We start from the raw sequence: 14,355 nt of genomic DNA, 5'->3' as shown, positions 1-14,355 counted from the left end.
GTTCATCCAGCCCTGCACCTTGTTGTACAGAAATGCCAGTTCTTTTTTAAACAGCGAATCTCTATATAGAATTTACAGAAACTGGTTTAACTGGTCCTTGCCTCTGTTAAAGTTCCACACAAACTTCCTGTAGCCCTAATAAAATGTCAGAGGTTTACGGCGTGGAAACAGGCCCTTTTGGCCCAACTTGTACGTATTGCCCAGTTTTCACAATTAATCTAGTTCCATTTGCCTGCGTTTGTTCCATATTTGTCCATACCTATCCCATCCATGTACCTGTCCAAATGTTTCTTAAATTACAATATTGTACTGCCGCCACCACCACTACCTCTGGCAGCCCATCCCTCATCACTCTCTGTGGAAAAAGTTGTCCCCTGGACTCTTTTTGGTATCTCTCCCCTCTCGCGTTAAACCTATGCCCTCTAGTTTTAGACTCCTCTACCAACCCTCCTCTTCTGCTTATCTAGTTTCCTCTTAAATGCACCTTTGCTATTCAGCTCAACTGCTCCTTGTGATGGTGTGTTCCACATTCTAGTCACTGTCTGAACGGGAGACACTGTCACTGGCTCAGAATCCTGGAACTCCCTCCCTAACATCAGTGGCTATACCCTACCTGGCTTGGTCTTACCTATTCAAGAAGGCGGCTGATCGCAACCACCTGGAGAGCAACTGACCACTAGTTCTCAAGGGCAATTAGGATGAACAAAAAATACTGACCTGGCCATGATACCCACATTCTGTGAGCAAATAAATGGAAATATTACTCCTGAATTCCCTATTGGATTTATTTGCAGATGTTTGTATGTATGTGTGGTGTCTGAAGTACGATTCTCATTGGAACCTTTCTAATACTTGCCATCTCCTGATTGACTGGTTTGCCCACTGTTAATCAGAGGAGATGGTATGTGTTATACAAGCTGCATTGTGACAGGTTGAGGGTGCTTGCAGTGTACTCTCATGGCATGCTACACCGCAGAAGGTCGTCATTTGGACCATCATACCTGTGCTGACTCTTTAAAAGAGCTATTACCCCATTAACTTTGTGTTGCATATTATTTTTAGTAATTGAGCAGAACTGCCATAATTTACCTTGTATAACAATGAATTTCTCTCCAATTTGTTATTTTGCGTTGTGAGAACGTTTAAAAATGAATTAGAATCCCATTTAGCTTAAGTTACCCAAAGCGTTGAAGCTCCTAATGAGGCAATTAAAGCACTTAAATATTCTGTTTAACATCCATGTTTTAACCTTCACTCCACACCATTAGCATTGTGTTTAACAAAAGAATGTAATGTGCCACACAGGATCTATTACCAAGGCTGCTGTTTCTGCTCTACCAGGGCGAGACAGAGAGTGGGAGATTGCATAATGTTACCGGTCATGCATTTCACTGCCATCTGTTACTCTTATCTCCAACTGCCTGCAGCTCTGCATTTTTTTTTAAATTTAGAAATATGTGAGAGAAGCCAAGACCAATAGAATGTTCGACTGCAACTGGAAAAAGTAGGACAGAATAGACAAGATAGATCGAGTCTTGTTTAGGCGATGGAATTCCTAAGTTTTAAAAAGAAGGATTTGCACTGATGTAATATCTTTCATAACATCAGGATGTCCAATGGTGACTCAGCGCCCAGTGAAATACTTTCAAAGTCTGATCCCTGTTAAGTGGAAAACTTGACACCCAATTTGTGCAGAGCAAGTTCCCACACACAACAATGTGAGCATTACTTCAAACAGATGATCTGCTTTTAATTATCTTGATTAAAGGAAAATTATTGGGACACTCCACTGCTCTTTTCTGGAAGAAAGTGCTGTGTGATTGTGTCGCAGGTCCTTTGCGTAACACCTCCGCTGGAGCTTCAGAAAGTGCAGCACTCCCTCTACTGTACTCGGATAGTAAGAGCTGCTGATGCTGGCGTCTGAGATAACACGGTGTGGAGCTGGAGGAACACAGCAGGCCAGGCAGCATCAGAGGAGCAGGAAAGCTGACATTTCGAGTCGGGACCCTTCTTCAGAAATGGGGAGGGGAAAGGGGTTCTGAAATAAAAGGGGGGGGGGGGTTGGGCTGGGGCAGGTAGATGAATGGTGATAGGTGAGTGCAGGTAGGTAGTGGGGATTAGTCAGTGAGGTGGGAGGAGCGGAAAGGAGAGAGAGATGATGGACAGGTCAAGGATGCGGGGATGAGAGGGAAGGTTGGCCTTGGGATGTGCAGATGAACATCTGTCTGCCATGGAAGATTTCAATGCATCATTCTCTGCCACTTCTGCCGCCTGCAATCTGACCCCACAACGAAGGATGTATTTCCCTCCCCACCCTTATCTGCCTTCCGGAGGGACCGTTCTCCGTGACTCCCTCATCCACTCCACACTCCACACTCCTCACTAGCCCCATCACCCCCGGCACCTTTCCCTGAAACCGCAGGAGGTGCTACACCTGCCCCTACACCTCCCCCTTCACCCCCATCCCAGGCCCCAACCTTCTACCTTAAACAGATGTTCACCTGCACATCCGCTAATGTGGTCTGTTGTATCTGCTGTTCCCGATGTGGCCTCCTCTACATCGGTGAGACCAAGCAGAGGTTCGGAAATCGCTTTGTAAAGCACCTACGCTCGGTTTGCGACAAACGACAATACCTCCCAATCGCGAACCACTTCAACTCCCCCTCCTGCTCCCAGGACAACATGTCCATCCTGGGCCGCCTCCAGTGTCACAATGACGCCACCTGGAAACTGGAGGAGCAGCACCTCATATTCCACCTTGGGAGCCTACAACCCAATGGTCTCAATGTGGACTTTACTAGCTTCAAAATCTCCCCATCCCCGGCCTCATCCCAAGATGAACCCTCCCTCTCATCCCCGCCTCCTTGACCTGTCCATCATCTCTCTCTCTCCTATCCGCTCCTCCCACCTCACTGACTAATCCCCACTACCTACCTGCACTCACCTATCACCATTCATCTACCTTCCCCAGCCCCACCCCCCCCCCCATTTATTTCAGAACCCCTTTCCCCTCCCCCATTTCTGAAGAAGGGTCCCGACTCGAAATGTCAGCTTTCCTGCCCCTCTGCTGCCTGGCCTGCTGTGTTCCTCCAGCCCCACACCGTGTTATCTTAGTACTGTACTGAAGTGTCAACCTATATTTTGTGGTCAAGCCTGTGGAATGGTACTTGAAACCATAATCTTCTGTTTTGAGGCAAGAGTTAGAATCTACTGAGCCACTTCCAGCTGATTGCAAGAAATAAGAAAAATCAAACAAGACAATTTCCATGAGTTTAGGTCCTGTAAAAGAAAGGCATAGAAAAGAAGTTTGTGGAAATGAGTCTTAAACATGCAAGTGAAGGAAAAGCAAGTGGGATGCGGAAGAGTTTAGAATAAGTGGTTACTAGACATGCTTTAATTTTGTAGGTGAAAATGCTGTTATAGCCGGAAGCTGACATTCCTCTGCATGTTAGTGAAATGAAGAATTCCTTCACTTAGTGCCCTGTCTAATTGTTCCCAGAGCTGGAAGTCCTTTTAATCACTATTTTTAAATAAAATTCTATCCTTTAGGTTAAAGAAAACGCAAAGAAAGAAGTATGGCCTGCTTGCTTCATATGATGACCATGTGGAAATGGCTCCAGTGGACACTGATGATGATGACACGACTTTATTTGAAGTAAAGGGCATGAGAAGGTGAGGATTGTTGAGTGTACAGACTGCAAGGTTCAGTCCTAATCGTTTACGTTTGTCTCTCATGATCTAATGGTTTCCTGTAAAGTTCACCCTTTTAAGTGCTTGAGCAATGTTGCTTTCTTCAAATTATTCCCATCTCTAAAAACATCTAATGCTGAGTATGTAAAACAAAGCCTTTTTTAAAAAAAAACTAGTAGAAGGCATGAATGCACTTTGATTAGTTTAGTAAACCGATTCCCTTTTTAGCATTACTACAACATTCTTATTTTTTCTCTTTATTTGTTGATGTGATGTGGGTGCTGCTGTCTTCCATTCCACTACCCTTGAACTGAGTGGCCATTTCAAAGAGCAGTGATGAGTCAATCTTGCCATTGTGGGTCTGAATTCACGTGTAGGTCAGACCAGCTAGGGATGGCAGATTTTCTTCCCTAACGTTTGAGTGAACCAGTTGGATTTTTACAAGAATCTATGATAATTTCATGTTTGCCATTAGCTTTCAGTTTCAGATTGATTAACTGAACTTAAATTCCATTAGCTGCAATTGTGGTATTGGAACCCAAGCCCCCAAAACATTAACCTGAACCTCTGAATTTCCAGTCCACTGACATTACGACTGCACCATAGTCTCCCCGCTGTATCCTCCATTGGGATTTCTGGATACAATTCTGCTTCTTATGGCAAAAAGAGGACACCATGTCTAAGGCTAGATGCACAGGAGAACATTGAAGCTCATCTGTGATGCCTTTGACAAGTGACGTTTCAGAGGGACTTTTAAAGGTGTTTTTGTGTCACCATAGTCTTTCCGGAACATACAGCTGCTCTCTCATTAGGGAGGGACGACTGGTGGTGATTTAACCTGAGGACCACCATATCTCAGGTGAGAGGAGAGGTCGAGAAGGAGAGTCCTTTGTGATAACCGCAGCCATTGGTGGGAATTGAACCCACACTGTAGGCATCACACTGCTCCACAAAGCAACCGTCTAGTCAACTGAGCTAAACTCACCCCAACGCCCCACGCCCCACGCCAAAATAAAACTCAGATTTAAAGTCAATCAATAGAATAAGCATGCACAGGTTCAGGGTTTTGAAGTGAACAGTTTAAGAAACAACCATAAGGTATTTCTTTACAGTGCAGATGGTCAACAAGTAGAGCATGTTTGCCAAGATGTGGGTTGTTTACAACTTGTACCAGGGTCAGGAAATGGGGCTCCCTTAAGAAATTTTCTAATATTAAAGAAAGATAAAATTGAATGGCCTTAAAAGTTGTCATTTCGTGACGTGCCGTGCCTTTTAAAATGTTATTTTTTAGTATTGGCACATTTGAGTAGTTTTTTTAAAAGGTGTATTCAGACACTGTTTAGTAATATATCTACCTGTAATATTTTGCTGATGTATTTGATACTTTATGATTGGGAGAAACGGTATGAGGATTTCTCTGGTTCATGTATTGCTGATACTTCACTGCACCTACCTACCCAGTTTCTTGCTGTGTGCATGGATGTGGTAAATTTACTTGCATTGCACACTCCTGCTTTAAATATGCAAACGTTGCAAAGGAATGCGTCTTTTCTCAAGTTCTAAGTGGTAAAGTTTAAATTCAGCTCAGAATTATGGAATGTGGTTTTCCTCAAGCTATAGGAACCTTGTATGAAGTAAGTTTGACAGCCTCAATCGAGTTTGCAGTACACAATCCTCCACAGCTTAACTCTGCCCTTTTAGAATGCACTCGAGCAGGCCACAAGACGTTTAATATGGGAGACAAAAAGTGTACCCAGTAGCACTTCTGAGAGGTTTCAACCAAATAGAGGAAACTTTACATTACATGGGACATTAGCTGACCAGACTGCACTTAATGATGTTACTTTGCACCTGAAAGGGAGTGTGCTGTTAACTAACATTTGCACTATTTGAGTACTGGGAAATAATGTTGGTTCTTAGCATGTGGATAAAAGTGGTCTGCTGTATTTACAGTGCGCTGATATGTTGTTCTCCTACTTTCTCTTTCAATCTTTGCAGGAGCATTAACCACACTGCCTCTCAATCTTGCTGACTTTCCATCCACTGCAAATGCTTCAAGACACTCTCCACTGCTTCGCTGTGAGTTTTTGTAGGTCTTTGCAACCCTGCCTTTCTCTTCTTGTAATCCTCTGTATTACTTCCTCCACACTTCTCTTCTCCAAATCAAACGCCAATCCCTACCTTGTTCCCGGCTTCCCATTCAGAATGTCCGTTCCCCCAATTCCTCAATAGGCCGGATCGTAAAATATTCCTGAATATAGAATTAAAAGAAATTGTGGCTTGGGTGTTATGTGGTCAATGGAGTTGGGTTAATCAACCTGCTACTTTAACGTTTTGACAGGAAGGCCTGTCCTTTCATCCAGATTTCACCTTATGCGGGGTAGTGGGTGTGAAGCCCATAGCCTGTAGGAGGAATGGGAATCTGAGATAGGTAAGGAGATGTGCTCAAAACAAAACAAAACAAAAATGCTGGCGATCACTACGAATCGGGCATCATCCATGGAGAGAGAGCAAGCTAATGTTTCGAGTTGAGATGACTCTTCATCAGAGCTGAAGTGAAGTGGAGAGGGTAGTATTTATGCAATAGTTGGTGGGCGGGGGGGTGTAGAGTGCTGTGGGAGAAAAGATGCTGATAGTTCAGATTAAGAGATCGGCATATGAGAATGGCAGAACAGTGGTGTGTCTAATTGCCAGACTTGAAAGAACAGACAGTTCCGCAAGGGTGAGGGGAGTGGAGAGATGACAGGGGAGAGAGAATGTAACAAATAAAGCGAAAAGAAAGGGAAGGAATGAGAGTTGGTTCACAATTTGAAGGTGTTGAACTTGATATCAAGTCCAGGAGGCTGTAAAGCACCTAGCCTTAAGATAAGTAAAAGTTATAATAGAGTCATAGAGTAATACAGCATGGAAACAGGCCCTTCAGAACAAACAGGTCCATTCTGGTCAAGGTGCCCACTCAGCTAGTTCCAACTGCCCGCATTTGACCCATAGCCCTCTAAACTCTTCCCATCCATGTACCTATCCAATTTTTTTTAATCTGAGGATGAATGTATGCTTGGGCAGTATATCCATTTACATGGTTTAGTTATCGCTAAACCTATTCTTTTAACCTTTATTTCATATCCTCTCTCTCATCAAAGTTTACTGCGCAATGAAATCCTACGCTCGGTTCCACACATACTGTTTGTGATTTTTAAGTGTCAATACTGAGCATAGATAATCCTGCCCCTTTGCTCTCCCCAGAGTAATTTAAACCAAAGAACAAAAACACAGCAGCTAAGAGAGTCAGAAATGCCTTCAGCAACTCTGGGCATCTTTTCCTTGCCACAGATTAGAGGGTTATTTACACACCAAATGTGAATGCTAAACAGAAGTCTTTTCCTCAGCAAATTGGGTTTTTTTATCACTTGCATGGTAACTTTAGATTTTTTGAATTTTTGGGGGTCACTCAGCCTGTTTCTGATTTAATTGGAATTGCTTGGAATAGGCTGTTTGTGTTGAATATCATGTGTTTAGCTTTAGAAAAGATTATTTCCTTCACTACCTTCATGCCTTTTGTGGTAAACTGGTATAAATCATAGTTGGTTCTCATTCACGTGTCAAGTCCTGCATTTTGCTCTGAATATGAATTCCAATTAATGTTAGTCGGTGCCATGGGTTTTCCTTTAAAGAGCCTTCCTGTAAATTTCCGCAACTTGCTTAAGGCAACTTGCGAGTCACTGGTTGGTTTCAGAAAGTTCTAATTGGGAAATCAAGAATGGGAATTACTTGTATTGAATGGTAAATTTCCGGAACTCGCTGTTCACAACTGCCAGTAGATTCCAGTTGGTGCCTTTGCTCAGTGGTAGCTGATTGCAACCTAGTCATAAGGTCATGGGTCCCGATCTTTTTCAAAACCTGAGCATTTAATCCAGGCTGCCATTTGAGTCCAGCTGCATCTGTTGGAGATATCGTATTTTGGATGAGACATTAGGTTCAGTCTGCCGTCTTGGGTGGATGAGAGAGAATTCCTACTGCCAGTCCAAGATGAGTTCTCCACTGTGCCCTGACCAGTATTTAATACTCAACCAGCGTCTGATTATCAGGTCATTATTTCAATGCCATTTAGGAAACCTTGCTGAATAAACTGGCTGCCACATTTCCTAGATTATAGCAATTACTACGTTTGAGAATGACTTAATTAGCAGAGAGCTGCATTGACATACCTTGCATATGCTATAATATGCAAATTTTATCATCCTCACATCTTGTTAGTTGTCCAATTTATATGAACCTAGGCTGTTGGATTATATTTGGGGAGGGGGCAGTCAGATAGCTGCGTCAAATTCTGTCCCTGCATATCCATCAGGGGTGTGATTCCATGCTTAGTTTCTCCCACATTCTCAAATTTGAGGTCACTGGGGTTAATTGTTATGCCCTAACCGTGCCTTGGTTGACTAAGCACAGGTTTGAGGTTGAATCCTTCGTCCTTCCTAGATTATATGGTTACACTTTGCACAATGAAGTACGTAAATTTGAATAAATAGGAAAATCCTATTCAGAATCTGCGGCCCTTCTCAAAAATTGTTGTTGCAGCTGCATCGACGTTTGGGGCTTTTACATTTTTCACAGGCACCCTGACTGAGATCAGGCAGCGTTCTATTTTAATTCAAATCCAGTAAATGAGTTTGTGCATGTGGGTTTCTTCAAGGTGAATAATTTGAATAGTTTTCACTTCCAGTCTCTGTGATGGTGGGGGTGCAGGTGGGAGAGATGCTGTCTGCTCTTGATAGGTCCTTGTTTGAGAGCTGTACAGCTGAGTAACTGAACTCCCTTGATGATATCAATGCTGCTGTTGGAAGATGATAATAGGAGAGAAAAATAAATGGTAGAATGTGTTCAGAGGCGAATGTGAATTTTAAGATGAATTTTAACAAAATGTAGTTTAAAATCCTTAATGCAATGGGTAAATTTAAGGGCAGTGGCATTAAAGAGAGCGTAGGGAATAAGCATTTGTAGCTAAAGTATTCCTAGTGAAGCTGGGGAATATAACACATGGAGATCATCCGTTTCCTGCTGTCATTTTATCATTAGGCGATGCCCTCTGTTCCCCAGGAGATCAAACCGTGTTGGATGTCCCACTTGGGAAAGGTCTGTTCAGGTGAATTGATCTGACAGGTCTGTCTCTTGCCAGCTGCTACTAGAACCCAGTGAGGGCCCACATGCGTCATACTCCTGATATTGATTTTTGAATGTTCAGCAGAGGTTAAAGGCTGGTTACCATCCAGGGACAGTGTCTCAGTGGCAGTGACCGACAACCTAGAACAAAGATATCGCAAATGTGGCTTTACGTTAATTATCGAGAACACTTGTTCTCTTCTTACCATCAAACCCATGCTCACTTTTATTTCCTCCCTCCTGTTTTGCAATATGTTTCGTATTTCATCTCAGTAATCAAGACAGTCTGTCCACGTAGGGAATTTTTGGAGCTGTTAGGACAGCAAGTTGGTAATGCAGGCTGGAGTTGCACCCCCACCCCCGCCAACCCTGCACTATAGGAGTGGGCTTTTCGTACGCCATTACTGTGTAGCAGTGATGGAAATAAAGTGTTGAAATCACATTAAGCAGGTAGCAATCAAGTTGAATTAGTAATACAGAATAAAAAGCAGAAACTTGGCTGAACTGGTCCTCACTCTCAACAATTTTTCCTTCGATTCCTCCCACTTCCTACAAACCAAAGGGTTGGCTGGGGCACCTGCATGGGCCCGAGCTATGCCTGCCTCTTTGTAGGATTTGTGGAACAGTCCCTCTTCCGCAACTACACTGGCACCATCCCTCCCCTCTTTCCCTGCCATATTGATAACTGCACCGGTGTTGCCTCGTCCTCCCGCGAGGAGCTCGAGTACTTCATCAACTTCTCCAACACGTTCCACCCTGCCCTCAAATTCACCTGGACTATTTCTGACACCTCCCTCCCCTTCCTGGACCTCTCCGTTTTCATCTCTGGAAACCGACTCACCACCGACATCCATTTCAAACCCACTCACTCCCATAAATACTTTAACTACACCTCCTCTCACCCACCCTCCTGTAAAAATGCTGTCCCATACTCCTAATTCCTCTGCCTCCGCCACATCTGCTCCCAGGATGAAGCATTCCACTCCAGGATGTGGAGGTGCCAATGTTGGACTGGGTGGACAAGGTCGGAAAGGTCAGAAACCACACGACACCACATTATAGTCCAACAGGTTTATTTGAAAACACAAGCTTTTGGAGTCCTACACCGCCTTTCAGGAGAAGGAGTAAGACTCCGAAAGCTTGTATTTTCAAATAAACCTATTGGACTATAACCTGGTGTTGTGCGGCTTCTGACCATTCTACTCCAGGACATCTCAGATATCCTTCTACTTTAGGGACCATAGTTTCCCCCCCTCTGTAATTAAGAATGCCCTTAACCACATCTTCTCCATTTCCTGCACTTCTGCCCTCAATGCCCTCCCGCCAACAACAATAAGGATAGAGTCCCCTTAGTCCTCATCACCCCAACAAATCCAACGCATCATCCTCCAACATTTCCACCACCAACAATCAGACCCCACCACCAAAAAGGTATGTCTGCTTTCTGCAGGGACTGTTCATTCCGTGACTCCCTCGTCAGCTCTACGCTCCACCAATTTCTCCACCATGGCTAGTATGTTTCCCTGTAACCGCAAGAGGTGCAACACCTGCCCCTACACCTTTCTCTCACCTCTGTTCAAGGCCCCAAACAATCCTTCCAGATCCGGCAGAGATTCACCTGCACTTCATCCAACCCGATCTATTGTATCCATTGCTCCTGATGTGGTCTTCCCGATATACCATAAACACAGACTCAAGGACCGGTTCGCAAAGCATCTGTGCTCTGCATGCATTAACCAACCTGACCTTCCAGTTACCATCCATTTTAATTCCCCCTCCCACTCCGCTGATGACATCCATCCTTGGCTGTCTCCACTGTTAAAGTGAGGCCGAACGTAAAATGGAGAAACAACACCTGATATTTTGTCTTGGGAGCTTACAGCCTAATGGCCTCAACAGTGACTTCACCGGCTTCAAAATCCCTCCACCGCCAGCCTTATCCCATGTCCAGCCCTCCCCCTCTTCCTCACCTCCCTGACCTAACCTGTCCATCTTCCAACTCCCCTATCTGCTTCACCCTTTTTCATGGACAAATCATGATACTCCCTACCTGCATCCACCTATCACCATCTCTCCTACCCTTGCCCCAGCACCAGCTCCCTCCCTCTATTTCTGGGCTCCCCTCTCCCTCACCAGTCATGACGAAGTCGGCCCGAAACGTTGACTTTTCTGCTCCCCAGATGCTGTCCGACTTGCTGTGCTTTTCCAGCTTCGCACCTGTAGATACTAGGATTACACTGCCCAGGCAACACCCAATAAGTGGGGCGATGGGTGTGCTTCCAAAGCATTAACTGTTCCCTTCACAGAAACTGCATGTTCCAAGTATGTTTCTATTCTAAACTGTCCAAATTTTATTCTATTTTAATTAATATCCCATCATTGATTTAGTACTGAGATTGCCAGCTTGAAACCCCTTTTACTGAATGCTGAGATAAATTTGTTCCATTCCTGGGAACATACCGCTCTTAAACATTTCCCCCTATTATATCCCCAATTCCATCCTCATTTTCTATTTATTTTACAATATTAAATCCTAACTTATTTTCTTTTGAGTGCTACATTCCTCCCTACTCAAACAATTGTCTTTTTGCATACTAATTTCTATGCTGTATGTATTTATGGTGTATCTCTACACAAAATCCTGAATTTCCCACTGCAGTGTATTCTTATTTGAATTTTGCAGGTTATCTTTTAGAATGAAACAAAATGATTTTTCTTTTGAAATTCAGTCGTTAATGTACAGCATGTTTAGTGTGTGTATTGGTGTTTGTTACACAATGATGCTATGTGTGTCTGTGGTGCAAGTTCCCTGGGTTTAAGATAAGTGGTTTTGAGCAAAGTTTGAAGCTGTTGTTTCTTGCATTGGTTCAACTCGGCACTGACTGCTATAAAACTACAACCAGTGCACTGCAAACTCTTAATTAAAGTGCCAAAAATTCCAACTGATAACCTGGAAATTTTACCCAACTTCCTTCCCACTTCATTATTAATAATGAGACCCTGTTTTGCTCCAAATGTGGGAATATGCATGATTCATACATGAATAATTTGTTTGGTTAGAAAATGAGGAGGAAGAAACTTTGACTCTGATCTGTGCTCTGCTTCAATATCCGTGCAATACCTGTCCAAATTTGTGCTTTTTGTACATCCCAAAAACTTAGCTTTTGCAAAGTTTAAACAGGTTGGAACTCTGCTCAATGGAATTAGAAGAATAAGAGGTGATGTCATTGAAACATTAAGGGTAATTAAGGAGTTTGACATGGTAACTGTTGAGAGGATGTTTCCCCTCATGGGAGACTGTAGTACCAGAGGGCAAAGTCTCAGGAAAAAAAAGGTGCCAATTTAAGACTGAGATGAGGAATTTAATCTGTGAGGATTGAGCCTTTGAAGCTTCTTGTTGCAGAGAGCTGTGGGGACAGAGTTCTTGTGTACATTTAAGACAAGGATGGATAGATTCTTGATCCATTCGGAAATCCAGGATTACAGGGAAAGGGCAGGAAAGTGGACAGGGGGAATGTTGGATCAGTCATGATCCTATTGAATGGCGGAGCAGGTTCGAAAGACTGAACAGCTTACTCTTGTTCCTATTTCTTATGGTCTTATGGAATCTGGTTTGATTAGGCAAAGTGTAATCACTTAACGAGAGAGAAAACAATTATGAATTAAATTTATGGCATTGCTAACTTTTATTTTAAATTTTATTTGCAGGTAATAAGTATTCTGAGGACATATGGTGAATGTGACTTAATTGTCATGCAGTTTTCAGAAGCCTCAATCATCTTGTCACTTGCTAATTACTTACCGATGACTGACTAAATACATTTGTATCTTGCGTGCAACTGGACAGGTAATTCCAGCATAACCCAGCTCTTCACTCTTCAGGAACTGAAGGAAATCTGCTGAAACTCTTCCACTGTTGGGGAAACTTCACCATTATTGTGATTTCTGTATCATTTCCTGTGAGTCATTCAGAAAGAAGTTCCAGGTAATGAGTGAAAGATCGCCTGGACTAAATTTTTTTTTTGGTCACAGAGCTCCGCTTCAAGCGAGTAGAACCTACAGACTTCAATTGTTTACATTGACATTGTTTAATTTAAATTTGATGGAACAATTGCTCTTAAATCACATTAGGTGGATAAGCCTATTGACATACCACATGGGCACAGTGAAGACTATGTAAAATTTCCATGGGTGACTGGCATTGTGTACTCCATGGGAATGGGTGGGGATGAAGAGAAGTGGTAAACCTTTTTTGCCTCTTTTGGCACCTATGACCCCAATCTTATTGGGCCCCAACTACTGTCCTTAGAGAATACAATGGGGTCCATTGGTCTTCCCAACGAGTGTGCAGTAAACATCCACCTAGCAATATAAACACAGCAGTGCTCTTCCTGTGCCTGACTATTAAGCTAAAAGCAATTTTTTTTTTTATATAAGAAAGTCTCTGTTAACCTCTCACTGGAATGTTAATTTTTAAACATGGTTGTCATGTAACAGCATCCACTTAAACTAAAATGGGAGCAATTAACTGTATGTCTTTAGTTGTTGTTTAACGCTGAATGCTACTTAACCTTTAACATTCACCCTTCCGACTGCTTCTGTGCGCCGTGACATTTCCTTAGGCTGTGTTTAAAACAAAAGTGGGAAAATGCACCTCTCCCCGAGCTGGTGCCAGTGCAGAGTTAAACTGGTTAATAGTAAGGCAACTCCTGAGGCCTCGACCAAAAAACAAGTGTGCCTTGCTTACTGCCAAATGTAGCAAGTCAGTAAGTTTAGCTGACTAGCTTCAGCCAGTTGTGTGAGACGCTGCAGTTTTTAAATGTGAATGCACATTTACTGCCTGCAGTTGTGTGGGACCCGGCTGCATGTGGCCATTAGCCATGCTACTTATACTTGGGCCTGTTTCTTTGTTAGCTTCAATAAGATGAATTCAGGTGCAACATGCCCTTCTTGCACACTGTGTGAACTTGTCAGGACTGTAAAGTGTTTTATAAGTCTTTTAAACAACAACAAAAAAGTTACAATTCAATGCCATCCTTTTTGTTTACTTGTTTATTAAAATAATTTTTTGTGAAAGAAAATGTGTGTTGTGTTTTTTTTATAGATTGCAGAGGGCTTCTGAAGAGCTATGATTAATAGATAATGTATAGAGCACCTCAGGGATGACAGTCAGGGGTGGGACGAGTAACTAGACTCTCCGATCCTCAAGAAATTGTTTATTTCGCTCCCCAAGAACGTTATGGAACTTCACGGCATGCTGTTATGAAGGGAAGAAACAACATAAACAAAAATTGCAGGATAAACTCAGCAGGTCTGGTAGGATCTGTGGAGAGAAAGCACAAGTCAGCATTTCTGGTTCAGTGACCCTCCTTCCAAACCAGATTTGATGTGCAATGTCCCATCCCAAACTGAGGTGCGGTTAAATATACAGGTGTTGCTAAGTTAACGAGAATTTTAAAGTAACACCAGAGATACAAGAATATCCACACGTATCAAAGAGCAGACTTC

The 14,355-nt window shown here is 43.0% G+C and overlaps 1 protein-coding gene across 2 annotated transcripts in view; it reads left to right on the top strand.

Moving 5' to 3' along the window:
* LOC109921961 (protein FAM174C-like) overlaps positions 1–13,928 on the top strand; it is a 29,385-nt gene extending 15,457 nt beyond the window's left edge. The window contains exons 2-4 of one of the 2 annotated variants that reach the window (XM_048614156.1): positions 3,550–3,672; positions 5,689–5,769; positions 12,556–13,928. In XM_048614156.1, the coding sequence (XP_048470113.1) occupies positions 3,550–3,672; positions 5,689–5,722 (157 nt within the window). In that variant the 3' untranslated portion in view covers positions 5,723–5,769; positions 12,556–13,928. The remainder of the gene's footprint in view (positions 1–3,549; positions 3,673–5,688; positions 5,770–12,555) is intronic. The other variant, XM_048614157.1, reaches the window with a different exon arrangement.
* Positions 13,929–14,355: the final 427 nt, after the last annotated feature.

The sequence above is a fragment of the Rhincodon typus genome, chromosome 29 (genome assembly GCF_021869965.1).
Source record: "Rhincodon typus isolate 14 chromosome 29, sRhiTyp1.1, whole genome shotgun sequence".
Lineage (NCBI taxonomy): Eukaryota > Metazoa > Chordata > Chondrichthyes > Orectolobiformes > Rhincodontidae > Rhincodon > Rhincodon typus.
This window is presented reverse-complemented; position numbering and strand designations above follow the sequence as displayed.